Genomic DNA, 14,997 nt, shown 5'->3' with positions numbered 1-14,997 from the left:
AAAACAGCGGGCGGCCATGTTTTTTACCCGGCGGCCATTTTGAAACCGCTGATCAGCTGTGCGAAAATCATCGCAAAGTGATGATCAGTTACCGAAGCAGGGAACCGATCATCACAAAGCGAAATTCCCCTATAGGGAACATCGTTTTGCAATTGCTTTTGCCATCGCAAAATCTTCAATGTCAAGCGATTTCGTCGTCAAACGGAGCATTCTTAAAGGGAGGCACCACTGTAGACTGCTATTATCCTCCCTGCACAGTATCTGCCTGCGAAGTCTGAAAAATGCAGTGTACTTAACCCGGGTCATCAGACCACCCACAGAGGCTGCAGATGCCCGTAGATGAGTGGGGGAGTCTGGAGAACACCCACACTGCAGGGGAGAAGAACAGGTTACTTACCTGTAAACATGGTTCTTTAAGTGGATTCTCTATGAATACACACTGATGGGTTAAACAGCGCCTGCGCTGGTTCCTCTCGGAATTTTCCAGAGCTATGAGGGAAAAGATACAATGTTTGAGTTGCCCTGCACTGCGCAAGTGCAGCCCGCCAAAAATCCCCAGTTCCATGTGCCCGCACATAGAGAGAGTTGGAACTCAATCAACAGTGACGGACAGGTGGGGAGGTTGGGCGGGTCGTGTGTATTCATAGAGAATCCACTTAAAGAACCATGTTTACAGGTAAGTAACCTGTTCTTCTTTAACGTGGTTCTCTATGAATCCACACTGATGGGTGACTACCAAGCTACTTACAGGATGGTGGGCCGTCACTGCAGCAGTGATGTAAGGATAGCCCTCCCGAATCTGGTCTCATTCTTGGCCCTGAGGTCCAGTCTGTAGTGCTTGATGAATGTGGATACACTGGACCAGGTAGCTGCTCTACATATATCGGGGATGTCTACCCCACGCAGCAGGGCCGTGGATGTAGCAACAGCTCGTGTGGAATGAGCACGCAGGTTTTCAGGGAGAGGTTTGTGCTGCAACTCATAGGCCAACGAAATGGTGGAAACCAACCATCTGGACAGGGTCGACGTCGAAGCAGCAGTCCCTTTACGTTGGCCATAGTAACACAAGAACAGTCTCTGGACTTTCCTGAAGTCCTTGGTCCTTGAGATATAAAAGGACAACGCACGACGAACGTCTAAACAGTGGAGTGTGCGTTCAACATCCGAAGAGGGTTCGGAAAAAAGAGTAGGCAGCAACAGAGGTTGGTTGACATGAAAGTCTGAGACCACCTTGGGGAGGAAAGAAATATCTGGGTGTAACACCACCTTGTCCTTGAAAAATTGGAGGTAAGGGGAATCAGCCCGGAGAGCCGCCAATTCACTAGCCCTACGGGCAGAAGTGATGGCCACAAGAAACAAAGTTTTGAGGGACAAAAACTTCAGGTCACAGGTAGCCATTGGCTCAAAGGGGGGACGAACCAATGAGTGTAGTACTGTCTGTAAAGACCACTGAGGTAATGGTCTTCGCACAGGGGGTCTCATGTTGGTCAAACCTCTGAAGAAAGCTTTCACCGTTGGATGGGAAAACCATCTGGAGGATTGAGATCCCTTGGGTTGGAAAGTTACAATGGCTGAGGTGTATACCTTTAAGGTAGACTTAGATAAACCAAGATCGAATAGGTGTCTGAGATACAGTAGCAATGTAGATAAAGAGACGGGAGATGCTTGTAAACCCCGCTCCGCAACGAATTTGAGAAAGCCTTGCCACTTGTGTTGATAGAGGCGAATGGTAGAAGGCTTTCTTGCCTTGTCAAGAACTTCCATTATTGACGGGATATCCTCCACGCTGTCAATTGGAGGGAGTCGAGGTCGGGATGGAAGATCGACCCCGAGTCCTGAGTTATTAGGTGAGGAATGAGCGGAAGCTTGATCTTGTCGATTGCTGTCTGCAGAAGTAGAGAGAACCAAGGTTGTCTGGGCCACCAAGGTGCAATCAAGATTGCTTCTGCTTGCAACTGGAGGGCTCTGACTACTGACCTCTGAACCAATGGAATGGGAGGAAACAGGTAGAGAAGGCCCTTGTGCCAAGGGATCATGAAAGCATCTCCCAATGATCCTGGGCCCCGTCCTGCCCTGGACGCGTAGCGGAGACACTTCTTGTTGGAGTGCTTGGCGAACATGTCGATTGTCGGAGTTCCCCACCTGTGGCAGAGTTCCTGAAAGATCTCTGAGTCCAGTTCCCATTCGTGACTTTGAGTGGGACGGCGACTGAGCTCGTCTGCAACGATGTTGTCTGTGGTGGCTATGTGGATGGCTACCGGGTAGATTTGCTCCTGGTAGCACCACTCCCAGAGATGTATTGACAGGAACAAAAGGGACTTTGATCTTGTTCCTCCCTGCTTGTTCACATAAAACATCGCTGTGGTGTTGTCTGTGACGAGCTGAATCGCCCTGCCTCTCACTAAAGGTAGGAAGGACCTCAAAGCCTTTATGATGGCTAGCAGCTCCAGGTGGTTGATGTGCAAGCCCTTCTCCTGAGGGGACCACAGGGCGTGGATCTGATGCCCCTGGCAATGGGCGCCCCATCCGAGTGGACTCGCGTCCGTAGTGACTTGAGTTGTCAAATGAAGAGGACGGAAGGGACGTCCCACCAAGAGGTGAGGTGGGAAAGTCCACCACTGAAGCTGTTGTGCCAGCTCCGGGGTGACAGTAAGAAGCTTGTTTGGACTGTCGAGGAGTGGATCGAAGAGGGACAGCAGCCAGATTTGAAGTGAACGCATCTTGAGGCGAGCATGGGACAAGGTCGCCGTTGTAGAAGCCATGAGGCCTAGCAGATGTTGCGCAAGGCTTGCTTTTACTCTTGTCCTTGGCCTGAATTTCCTGATGGCTTTGTGTAACTTTCGGATGCGTTCTGGAGGCATGAACATCCGAGCGTGCACTGAGTCTAGCCTCGCTCCGATGTAGTCCACCACCTGAGATGGGTTCAGCTTGGACTTTTCGTGATTCACGGTAAGACCTAGTGATTGTAACGTCTGGAGAACATACTGAGTGTCCTCTAAGGCCTGATGTTTTGAGGTCGAGACAATCAGCCAGTCGTCGATGTAGGGAAACACCTGGATCCCCTGGAGGCGCAGGTATGCTGCCACGGGAGCCATGCACTTGGTGAAAGTCCTGGGTGCTGTGGAAAGGCCGAAGGGTAAGGCCAGAAACTGAAAAATGGTGTTGTTGAAGAGTAGACGCAGATATTTCCTGTGGCTCTTGTGTATGGTGACATGGAAATATGCGTCTTTTAGATCCAGGACCACAAACCAGTCTCCTTGCCTCAGAAGATGGAGAATGGACTCTAAAGTCACCATCTTGAACTTGCGTGGTTTGAGAAACTTGTTGAGGCTTCTCAGATCGAGGATGGGACGGAGTCCCCCGTCCTTCTTTGGTACCAGAAAGTATCGGGAGTAAAAACCGTCGAGGACATCCTCTGATGACACCTTCTGGATGGCCCCTTTCTGAAGGAGAGTCAGGATTTCCTCCTCTAGGATTGGATCGAATGATGTAGGGTTGACCTGTCCTAGAGGAGGCAACCTTATAAACTCCAGGCGGTAACCGGAGGTGATAATGTTGAGAACCCAGATGTCGTTGGTGATGAGAGTCCAGTTGTGAAGGTAAGGAGAGAGGCGGGTGGTGTGGGAGGGTGACGGTGGAATGGCCAGGGAGTCAAAGGTACTGTTTCTGTTTTCTTCCAGGTGCTTTGAAGGACTGCCTCTTACGGGACGGTTGGGGTCTGAAAGCAGCAGATGAAGAGGAAGAAGCTTGAGGTGGACGTTGGGAAGAATTGCCTCCATAAGGACGGTAAGTACTGGTGGAAGGCTGTTGGTAAGACTGGGTGGTGTACTTTGGACGCCACTGAGGTTTGGATTGTCTAGGTGGAGGTTGGACAGAATAGGATTTGGCTGTTTTCTTACTTTTATGTAAGTTTTCCAGGTTCTCATCAGTATTCTGGCTGAAGAGGCCTGTGGCATCAAAAGGTAGATTTTCTACTCTAGTCTTAATGTCCTCAACAATGTTGGCTGAGCGCAGCCAAGCATGCCTTCTCAGAGTGATAAGGGAAGCAAAATTCTTGGACGTGGCCTCTGCTACATGGCGGGCGGCTAGTCGTTGGTATTTAGATACCGTGAGAGCTTCCGCATGAGTATCCAGACAGAGCTGTCTAATGTCGTCTGGAGCCATTTGAAGGGCTGGAAGAACCCTGGACCAAAGTTGTTTTTGGTAGGCACCCATAGCCACTAAATAATTCACTGCACGCAGGGTAAATGTGGTCATAGAGTACATTCGACGTGCCAGAATCTCTAACTTCCTGCCCTCCTTGTTGGTTGGGGTAGGATGACCTTTTGCAGGAGTCTTAGTGGAGCTAGACTCCACTATTAAAGAGTTGGGTGCAGGATGCATGACCAGGAAAGAGGTGTTGTCACCATGGATCCTATAGAGATTCTCGGTTCTTTTCGAAATCGAGGTAGCATTGGCCGGGTGGTCCCAGAATTCCTTAATAAGATCCATCAGTTCAGGTATGAAAGACAAACTGACTGGATGTGTTCGCTCGGCCTCGATATCCCCGAAGATGAGATTTTCTTCTCTTCTTGGGGACTGTTCAATTGCAAGCTTCAAAGCCTGCGCCATGCGGCCAACCATTTGGGTGTAGGAAGAAAAATCTTCCGAAGGAGAGGATGGCTTTAAGTTCGCTGCCTCTGGGGGCAAAGGTTCCCCCGGGATCGGAACTTCCAAGGACACCTCCGACTCGGTGTCGTCTTCCGCACCGGAAGATTCCTCTCCGGGATGCTCTTCCTCTGAGTGGTATGGAGAGGATGGAGGACGAGGTACTTTCGGCCCCGAAGGTGTCTTTTTCGGGGCCGGAGGACACTCCTCTGCAGGTCGTCGAGGTGGCGCGACAGGCGGTGCAGTCGGGGCATCCGTCGGCGCCGTAGGCTTACCGGAGCCCGTTTCCGAAGGTCTATTCGGGGACGGGGTTCGACGCGGAGAACGTGACCGAGAGGATGAGGAATAGGAGTACTTGGATCTCTTTCTCCTATGTCTCCTATCTCTTGAGGTAGAAGAGGACTCGGTAGAAGAATCCCTTCTTCGCCGTCTCCGGTGGGACCTCTTCCGACCCCGACTGTATTCTGAGTCGGACGGTGAGGAGTCCCTTCGGCGTCGGTGGCCTCGACGGTGCCTGCGTCGATGACGGGGTTTTTTCGGCAATGGTTCGTCGTCGGCAGAGTGTGAAGCTGGACGCCGAGGGACTGGATCTTCGACTGGCTTGGTAGGTCGACCCCGTGGGGGGGGAGAAGATGCCGATCGACCCGACTCCGAAAGGAGTGAAGGAGATCGGGTGGTACGCCCGGTAAGTATTGGGCTGAGCGGCATGCTTTCGGCGCCGGCAACGAGCTTGTCGAGCTGGCTAACCGTAGGCGATTTTCCCAAATCCACCGGAGGCGGTTGGCGAGGTGGAATGGGGGCGCCTAAGTCGGAGACCGAGTCTCGGTCCCGAGAAGAGTCCTCAAGAAATGGAGAAGGGACTGAAGCCGAGACAGGTGGGACGACCAGGGTAATCTCCTTGGTCTTCGCCTTAGCCTTCGACGCCGCCTTGGACGGACCCTTCTTCTTTGTCGGTGCCGAAGTTGAAGAAGAAGGAACATCAGAGGAAGACTTCTTTCCAGTAGGCAATTTCTTAGATTTCGCTTTGGAAACCTTCGTGGACACCTCCTTGGATGTCGAAGGAGGGGAAGAGGAGACCAAAGTGACCGATGAACGAACGGTGGAGACCGACTGAACGGATTCCATATCTGACGGTTGTGAAGCTGAGAGAGTACGGTTCCAGAGAAAATACTTGAGGCGTTGCTGACGAGATTTTAGGGTCGCCTTGGTGAATTCCTTGCAATGCTTGCAAGTGGTGGGCGAATGGGTCTCGCCCAGACAGAAAAGACAGAGGGAATGATGGTCCTGGAAGGGGAGCTTCCCGGAGCAAGCAGAACAGCGGCGGAAAGGTCCCTTTTTCGCTGACATAAGCCAAGCGGTGAACGGACGGTAGAGAAAGTCAGTAATTGAAGAAATCCTGCTGGCGCGTGGCGCCTCAGCAGGAGGTAATAGGCCTCAATCAGGATCAAGCGGGAAGTGAAAGTACTTGCAAGAAGCACGCCAGAGGCAAGGGAAGGTCAGCCGGTCCGAATTCAGGGCAACGGAGATGCGGATAGACGATAGGCAAGCCAGGTCAAGTCCAAAAAATCCGAAAATAGCGAAAGGAGAGTAAAATCTCAAGAGCTCTAACCGAGAGGTTCCAACTCCGCGGGCGGATAAATGGAACTGGGGATTTTTGGCGGGCTGCACTTGCGCAGTGCAGGGCAACTCAAACATTGTATCTTTTCCCTCATAGCTCTGGAAAATTCCGAGAGGAACCAGCGCAGGCGCTGTTTAACCCATCAGTGTGGATTCATAGAGAACCACGTTAAAGAAGACAGAGGGAATGATGGTCCTGGAAGGGGAGCTTCCCGGAGCAAGCAGAACAGCGGCGGAAAGGTCCCTTTTTCGCTGACATAAGCCAAGCGGTGAACGGACGGTAGAGAAAGTCAGTAATTGAAGAAATCCTGCTGGCGCGTGGCGCCTCAGCAGGAGGTAATAGGCCTCAATCAGGATCAAGCGGGAAGTGAAAGTACTTGCAAGAAGCACGCCAGAGGCAAGGGAAGGTCAGCCGGTCCGAATTCAGGGCAACGGAGATGCGGATAGACGATAGGCAAGCCAGGTCAAGTCCAAAAAATCCGAAAATAGCGAAAGGAGAGTAAAATCTCAAGAGCTCTAACCGAGAGGTTCCAACTCCGCGGGCGGATAAATGGAACTGGGGATTTTTGGCGGGCTGCACTTGCGCAGTGCAGGGCAACTCAAACATTGTATCTTTTCCCTCATAGCTCTGGAAAATTCCGAGAGGAACCAGCGCAGGCGCTGTTTAACCCATCAGTGTGGATTCATAGAGAACCACGTTAAAGAACATGTAATTTTGACACTGACTCGAGTATAAGCTGAGGGGGTGCTTTTTCTGCAAAAAAAAGTTGTGCTGAAAAACTAGGCTTATACTCTAGTGTACATGGTAATAAAATTCTCCAGTACGTTCAATTAAATTTACTCTACACAGAGTCAGTAATATTTTTGACAATTTTAAAAGACACTTCTTTAAGCAGAACACTTTGTCTGAAATACAAAAAAGCCTTTTCAGCTATCCCGACTCTTACTCTTCCACAGACTACAGAGGACAACAATAACCACTTCCTCCCATACCCACAACTTGGTGGGAATGTCCATGGAATATTCACACAACTGAAAATTAACATTTTCTAGTAGTCTCCCATGAGAATGAAGGAGGCAGACTGACTTCGCAATCACTGAAATGATGAATAAAACATCCAGAGTTGGTGGAACCACAATTTCCCACCCACCTCTGGCTTCCCTACTCTGTCTTAAAATATAATATATAAAACAAATAAGTTATCATATTTTAAAAAACAGAGTGATGAGAATTTGAACAATATTGGAAACCATCTGAAAGCATGAGAGACAAGAAACTCCAAGAAACTCATGAGCAAAAGAATTGCGTCTCAAATCCATATGCATGCTAGTATAAATGACCCAGTACTGGATTGCAGCCTGACAAATTCTATTATTGCATAATAAACCACAGAGCACTTCATAACATCAAGATAAACTGTGGAACTGTGGACATAGCATAACTATGAATTTTAACTCCCTTAATGTTACATTTAATGCATTAGATTTAAACATTATATAAACTGATGCTACTTTTTCATCAGATAACACATCAATTTTAACACATTATTTCCAAGATCTGCCTCTTATGAGTCTTTCTCTTACTTCCCTTCAGTTTGGATTTGTATCTAATGAACCTACTACAAATACCATCCTCAATGACTCACAGAAAGGAGAAGAAAGAGAAAGAGTATCTCCCACCTGTCAGCTGCTCAATTTCGTTTTCTAATCCTTCTGAAGTAGAGCTGCTCACTTTAACCAGGGCTGTAACAACAACAGAACAGTTTCCAACTCATGCAGCCACTGTCTAAGGACCTCACTACCCAGCACTTTGCATCTGTATCTCAGAGCAGCCTTCAGAGAAAAAGAATTTCTGTTTATTCTAACATGAGTTTACATCAACCCTATTTGACAGTTGGTTCTTATTTTCTACTGGTCATTTGGAAGACAGCATGGCTCTGTTTGTTAACATCTAATGTTTCAGACATATTGTATTGAAAGATTTGCATGCCTTGAGGGATAAGGTAATAAGAGAGTGAAAAATAAATGTGCTTTATCAGTGTGCTTTTATCATAAGGCAAAGAAGCCAGAATCTGTTTTTCACTGGTGAGAGGTGAGGACGACTAAAAAGTGGCCTACTAGGTATTGCAATATGCATCAACTGCCAGAGGGAGCCATTTCTGTCCTTTACAAATCAGCAGAACCATACTTTGAGGTAAAAAAAAAGACACACATATATAAAAAGGAAAAAAAATCAAAATAATCATTGCGACTCACAAGCAGATCTAGTCATTTCCTCACCAAACATGAAGTTCTGCTGTTTTGTTTTGGAGGAAGGGGAGCAGAGATAATTAATTCAGATTAATTAATTCTTAATCAGAGCTCCTAAAGAACTTTGCCACTGAAACAAGTTTGTGGGAGAAAAAAAAGTCCTGCCTTTGGCATGTAGTTGTATGAAATTCTGTACAAAATGCTTACTCAGAAGTCAGATAGTCTTACAGTTGCTTGCAAAAAATGCATTGTTTTCATTTACCTGTCCAGGCGGATGATTGGTGTAGGCAGCACACATGTTAAAAGCCAACCAAATTCAGCCAAAGTGTGTAGTAATGGTCCATAATCTGTTTTGATTTCACTGCCCTATTTCAGAAACATAGAAATGAATACATTTTGAGAGAGCAGATAATAGTAGCTTCTACAATTGGTTTTGGTTGACCACACCAATTCTAGTGCCTGGAAGAAATGGAAAGGAGAAGGAGGGGTTGTAATCTGAAGTACATTTCTTCAAGTACACAAGAAGAAGAAATGTGCCATAGATATTTAGTGCACTTAAGATCAAACTAGACAGTAAGTGTAACACGTATTCAGAAGCTGTGCTCCCTCAAATATTAAAACTGGTTAAGTGATCATAAAACAAAACATGGCTAAATTCAAGATACAAAGCACATGTCATATTAATGTAGCTTGTATTCATCTATGCTGCTTTGTGCTTGATCACTGGAAAGTCAATATGTGTTTACTTTGTAAGTGTGCTGATCTATGTGTTGCTGAGGAAATCCTGTTGCCAGGGGAAAACAAGGCAACTACATTTCCCCTTAACACCTACCGTGTTCCCCCAAAAATAAGACAGGGTCTTATATTAATTTTTGCTCCAAAAACACATTAGGGCTTATTTTCAGTGGATGTTTTATTTTTTTCATGTACAACAATCTACATTTATTATAATACAGTCATGTCATCTGGTTGCTGCACAAAGAGTCCCTGGTGGAGGTCAGGGTTTCACTTAACTGGGGCTTATTTTTGGGGTAGGGCTTATATTACAAGCATCCTGAAAAATGATACTAGGGCTTATTTTCAGTTTAGGTCTTATTTTCAGGGACTCATACTCTAGCACTATATGTCTTAAATTTTAAACAAATGCTTTCACTGGTTACTTATATAGCTGTTTTTTATTAGTCTTTACAGACAATTTTCAAAATTTTGTGTTTTTAACAGTTTTTTAAAATATAATTTTTCCAAGGCTAATTCAATCCTTGTAAAAACACTTCTTGTCAGTGGGGATCTGAAAATGCAACTAATTTGGAACTAAAGTAGGGCAGAATTGCAATTTTAATTGGTTTTTTTTTGTTTAACAGCATTGTACTTTATTTTTAAAGTCCTCTTTATTCTTATTTTTAGTGTTTCTGAAGAGTACCTCTGAAGAGTAATTCAATGATATGAATTACTGTGCATTTTTGTAGCTTTCTCTCCCTCACTCTCCACATCTTTTCCTAAATTACTGGTGTGTTCTCTCAGCAGCTTATGGCCAAAAAAATGTGAATTCAACATATTGTTTAGTCTGCTAGAGCAGGGGTACCCAACCCCCAGTCTGTGGCCCAGTATCGGTCCGTGGCCATGGCAGGACTGGGCCGCAGAGACAGATCTCCCGCCCTCCGCATGCACTCCCCATCCAGCTGGCCCGCCCCCCACATGCAAGGGTGCATCGCCCCCACCCCTTCGTGCATGAGTGCGAGCACACCCCGCCCATCCGCATGAGTGTGTTACACCCCTTTGCACGTGCGCGCGAGTGCACCCCGCCCCTACGCGAGCACCCCCCATGAACTGCCCCCACACTGGTCCACAGCTCAGAAAAAATTGGGTACCACTGTGCTACAGAACTTAAGTATGCTGCATTGATAACAAGTAGGGAAATCCACAAGCTGTATATATATTCCTAATTTATGCTGGTTCTGATCACAGAAACCATTTCAGAGTGCAAATACATTAGACCAGTGGTTGCCAACCTTCTGAACTGCCGATCAGTTGGGGGGTTGGGGTCCGCGCATGAGGGTTGGGGCTCCCCCCACGCATGCACGATGAGTGGGTCATGCTTGCGGATGGGCATGGCACCTACGCGTGTGGGTGGGTGGGCCGTGCATGCAGGGGGCGGGAGATCTGTCTCTGTGGCCCAGTCCTGCCATGGCCACGGACCGGCACCAGGCCACGGACTGGGTGTTGGAGACCCCTGTATTAGGCTTCTTAGAAGCTTCTGTCACAGCCATGCTTACTGGTATAGAAAGAAGTCACATTTCATGCAAACAGTTGCCATGGAAAATTCAGTCTATTCTCCTAAGCACATACCTATTTACTTAAATGCAATTATATCTATTTTATTGTTTTCCAATTAATTGTGACTTATAAATGCCCGTTAAGAAAATCTTCACATTACCAGTTGATATTATGAGTCACCTCAAACGTATAGCATAAAAAGTAGAAGGCACAGTGGTTAGAAAATAAGGCCGTTCAAATAAGAGACGTTTATCCCAAGGAGTAACACATTTTTGTGAGACCACCATGATACAAATCAGCAACAGTACTCATCATTTCTTTGAAACCAGTTTCACCATTTAAAAAACATGTTCAGCAGAACTTGTAACCACAGATAGATGTTCTCGGTAGTATAGTGGCCAATGCCTTTAGCCAAAAGCTATGTCAGGGAATTCTGCATTACCACAGCATGGAATATATGCCAAAGCATGTGTGGTTTTCATGTTTGTTTGCTCAGAGCACTTCAGTTAAGGTTGAGTAAAATTAATAATATATACATTGTTCTAACTCCTGTCCTCTGAAGATGCCGGCCACAGAGACTGGCGAAACGTTAGGAAGAAAAACCTCCGGAACACGGCCAAACAACCTGGAAAACCTACAACAGCCATTGGATCCCGGCCGTGAAAGTCTTCAAGAATACAATATATACATTATTGGCAAACTCCACATGTTCTCTTATTAACAGGCTTCTTGACTGAAAACTTCTGAATCACTATACATTTATTTATTTATTTATTTATTTATGAAAGGCTTTCATGAGATCTGCACTATCAATATTTCCTTAATGATAATCCTACACTTTCTGCAAGCATCAGGTAAAGAGAGTTTTTGGAAATTGGAAGTATATACAGATATACACATACATACACAGAGTGAATAACTGGATTTTACAATTTACAGTTTCTAATTGACACCACAATAGGAACATGCTGTTTGGGGTTGTTGATTTTTTTTTTTTGCCTCCAATTCCCAAAATTCCCCAAGAATTCCCTAAGCAGAACTCTGGAGGTTTCAACCCACAGATACCTGCAAACACCTATATTTTGCTCACCTGGAGCAGGGCCTATCTCTGAGGCAGCCTTTATTCCACATTCCCTCACTATTTTTGACTGACATGCAACAAAAAACATTTTGTCATTGTATCTACAACAATTGTATCCGAAGGCTGACAGTTGGTGTTACAGTATTATTCACAGAGGAGGGTCCTGTCCAATTACTGTACATGTGGGTATGTGGAGTGGAACACATAGGATTTTGCCTGGGGATTCTTGGAGAATTCTGGGAATACAAAAAATGAAAGGCATATCCCTCAGCCCCAAGCCTATTTAAATAACATACATTTTACAGATTGGCTTAAATTGATTTACTAATTTGAACTAGTTTTTAAAAAATAGAAATATGAATCCAGTGGCATATATAACCTTTCGATAAAACTACGATGAAAACAGTAATAGTTTCAATGGTGAAAAGGAAAACCCAGAAGTGGGGAATTACCTCAATTACAGTCCATTGTTCCACAACAATTGCATCATTTCCTTTCCGGTTTAAACCTGGGACTCTTGAAATTTCCTCTTCATATACAAATAAACCTTCTAATGATTTCGGCAAGTAGTCAGCTATAAAAATAAGAAGTTATACTTTGAATTTTAAGCTCAACTGTGTATGTATTTACTTTTGAAATTCACTGAATGTTATTTTTCTACTCTGTTTTGTGCCCCAAGTGTTCTACAATCTGATTATCAAGGAATCAGACATTTTTATATGATCAAGGAATTTTTACTAATCCGCAATCAAAATTTAGGGTACACTGACAGAACAATATAAAGAAAACATGCAACACATTCCTGAGTCACAAAAAAACATGCCTGTTTTCTTAACGGCTGCACAGCTGAGATGACAGAGATAGACACCAGTATGCAGATAAAGCTGACATTCAAAAAACAAATCAGAAAAACACCAGAATAGCAATGCAAACACAAGTGAGATCACAAGGTTTTGAGAGCAGACAGAACACAGAATGAAACACACAAACCCCAATGAATATGAGGGTGGGAGAAAGAAATTGACCTGCTCAAACCCTGAACAGCCTACAAGAACTGGGGGAGTTATTGTTATGGGGATAAAACTAACAAGACTCTTCTGGTACCTCAAAGACAAAAAAGTTTTATTGATGTGGGATTTTGCAAACTACAGCTTACTGAGGAATCACATGCTGGAGAATCTTATACAACAAAACAAAACAAAGCCTTAAAAGAGGCAAAGAAACCCCATTCTATAGAGCCACGCGAAAGAAGAATGCACCCTCCAAGTGGTAGTTCTCTATATACCCAACAGCAGAGTATGTGCTAAATACTGTGCAAGGATGTCCTTCTTTTCCTGCAGGAAGATTAACACTTACATAAATTCCACTGACTCAATGAGTCTACCCTTGTTGGGATATCAGTAATAGGATATCAGTCACTTGTCTGTACATTGTCAGGTGGTAGTGATGGTATGGAGTATGTTTGCCTAATTATATTAAGAGTTATGTGATCATCAGCGTGATCTGGAATCTAATGTAACATAATAAGCCATGTCGTAGTTACAGTATATTATGTGTAGACTGTATATGGTTCATGCAGGAGTTAGTGTCACACAGTTTGTACAGATTGTGGCAGTAAGACTGTTAACCAGTGTACAAGATTGTGTTTATTCCACTCCTATAATGAACGCCAGTACTCACTGCCAGTTGTTCCAGATTGAATTCAAGGTGGTTGGCTTTAATCTGTAAACAGTTTAGGTAAAGGCCATTTGACAGACTATTCTTCCTGTCTAACAGTTATAAAGATCTGCACTCATCTGAAGAAAACTCTGCATGCAGAGGCCTAGCAAGGGTTTTTCCCTGCATCTTCTCCAGATTATGGAACACTCTGCCTTCAAAACTACAGATTGTAGATTTGTGTTTTTAGACTATATCCCCCTCCCCTCAAAGTCCTCAAGCAGCATAGCCATTCTGGGAAAGATAGTCCAAAAGCATAAATCTGTTCAGAACTTACATTGGTCTCCACTCTCAACTTTTTAGAAGGAAGTTGATATGCATTTCTTAAACTGGCCTTCTAAATTGTAAGTAATGGCATCATTCTTATTAGTGCTCTAACATGGAGGGAATTCCCACTGGAGTTTCACACCACTTGCCTGTACTGAATGACTGTTTTCACTTTATTTTTTCAATATCCACATGATGCACACACTCATTCATCATCATCATTAATCACTGGAGCCACAACTCTCCTAGCTTCTGCTATCACTTTTCAAAATGGAATTATAGTAAAGGAAATATATAGTACAGGAGTCTACTTTGAAAACATGCATTTTGATCCCCTACTACACATTGTCCAGTCTTTGCTAATTAGTGGGAAGTGCAGCTAGACATGGCTATGGCCACAGTCATCAATGATGTAAGTTGGTGGGTCTGTCTCTCTCTCTCTCTCTCTCTTTTTTGGCCTCTTTCCATTCCTACTTCTTGTCTGCACTAGTTAATGCGAGGCAATATAACACACACTTTAAAAATACTGTAACATTTCAATGTAATGACATTTCAAAGTAATAAACTGTCTGGCGTCAAGAAGTCCTGGCATCCACTGGCCTAAGCCAGCATACATCCATTCATATCAAGTTTATATATCAGCCATTCAATGAAATGAAGACAAAAAGGGGAGCGGGGAAGTTACCAGGAAACATTTCCCCAGATAATTAGCTGCTCTCATGCTGCAGGTGACAGGAATGGCAAAAAGAACCAGGTAGAGCATGCTTTGATAAACCTCTAAAAGGGAGGTCCCCACTTCAAGACAGCGGGGGGGGGGGGAACAGCCTGGCACGTAGATATGCATGATGTGATATCAGAAAAGGGAAACTGGGAATGTGGATTTTGGTTTTCTTTTTCTTTTCATTTTTACATTTTACTGTTTTTATTTGTTCATTGCCACACTGAAATCTGTGCAAAGGCAATGTTATAAACTCTCAAATCAATAAAAGCACAATTTAGCGATGTTACAAGTAGTATGCACATACAAGTTTTTTTCCTTTATCTCTTTTTAACTCTTAAGCAGACTTCCCAGTCTCTTCTCTCAAGCAAGCATGTGGAATCCCAGTCTGGAGCAAACCAGCCATGTGAGGGTAGGGATAGATTCA

The 14,997-nt window shown here is 44.8% G+C and overlaps 1 protein-coding gene across 6 annotated transcripts in view; it reads right to left on the bottom strand.

Annotated features, from left to right (window-relative positions):
• The window catches only part of RFTN2 (raftlin family member 2), a 66,884-nt gene that overhangs the window by 38,485 nt on the left and 13,402 nt on the right, over nt 1-14,997 (bottom strand). For all 6 annotated transcript variants that reach the window (XM_020795311.3, XM_078380020.1, XM_078380013.1 and 3 more), the window contains 2 exons: nt 12,322-12,443; nt 8,777-8,880 (listed from right to left, as the gene is read on the bottom strand). In XM_020795311.3, coding sequence (XP_020650970.3) covers nt 8,777-8,880; nt 12,322-12,443 — 226 coding nt within the window. The remainder of the gene's footprint in view (nt 1-8,776; nt 8,881-12,321; nt 12,444-14,997) is intronic.

Source organism: Pogona vitticeps, chromosome 1 (genome assembly GCF_051106095.1).
Source record: "Pogona vitticeps strain Pit_001003342236 chromosome 1, PviZW2.1, whole genome shotgun sequence".
NCBI classification, from domain to species: domain Eukaryota; kingdom Metazoa; phylum Chordata; class Lepidosauria; order Squamata; family Agamidae; genus Pogona; species Pogona vitticeps.
The sequence above is the reverse complement of the archived record's forward strand: the minus strand, read 5'-3'. Positions and strand labels throughout refer to the sequence as shown.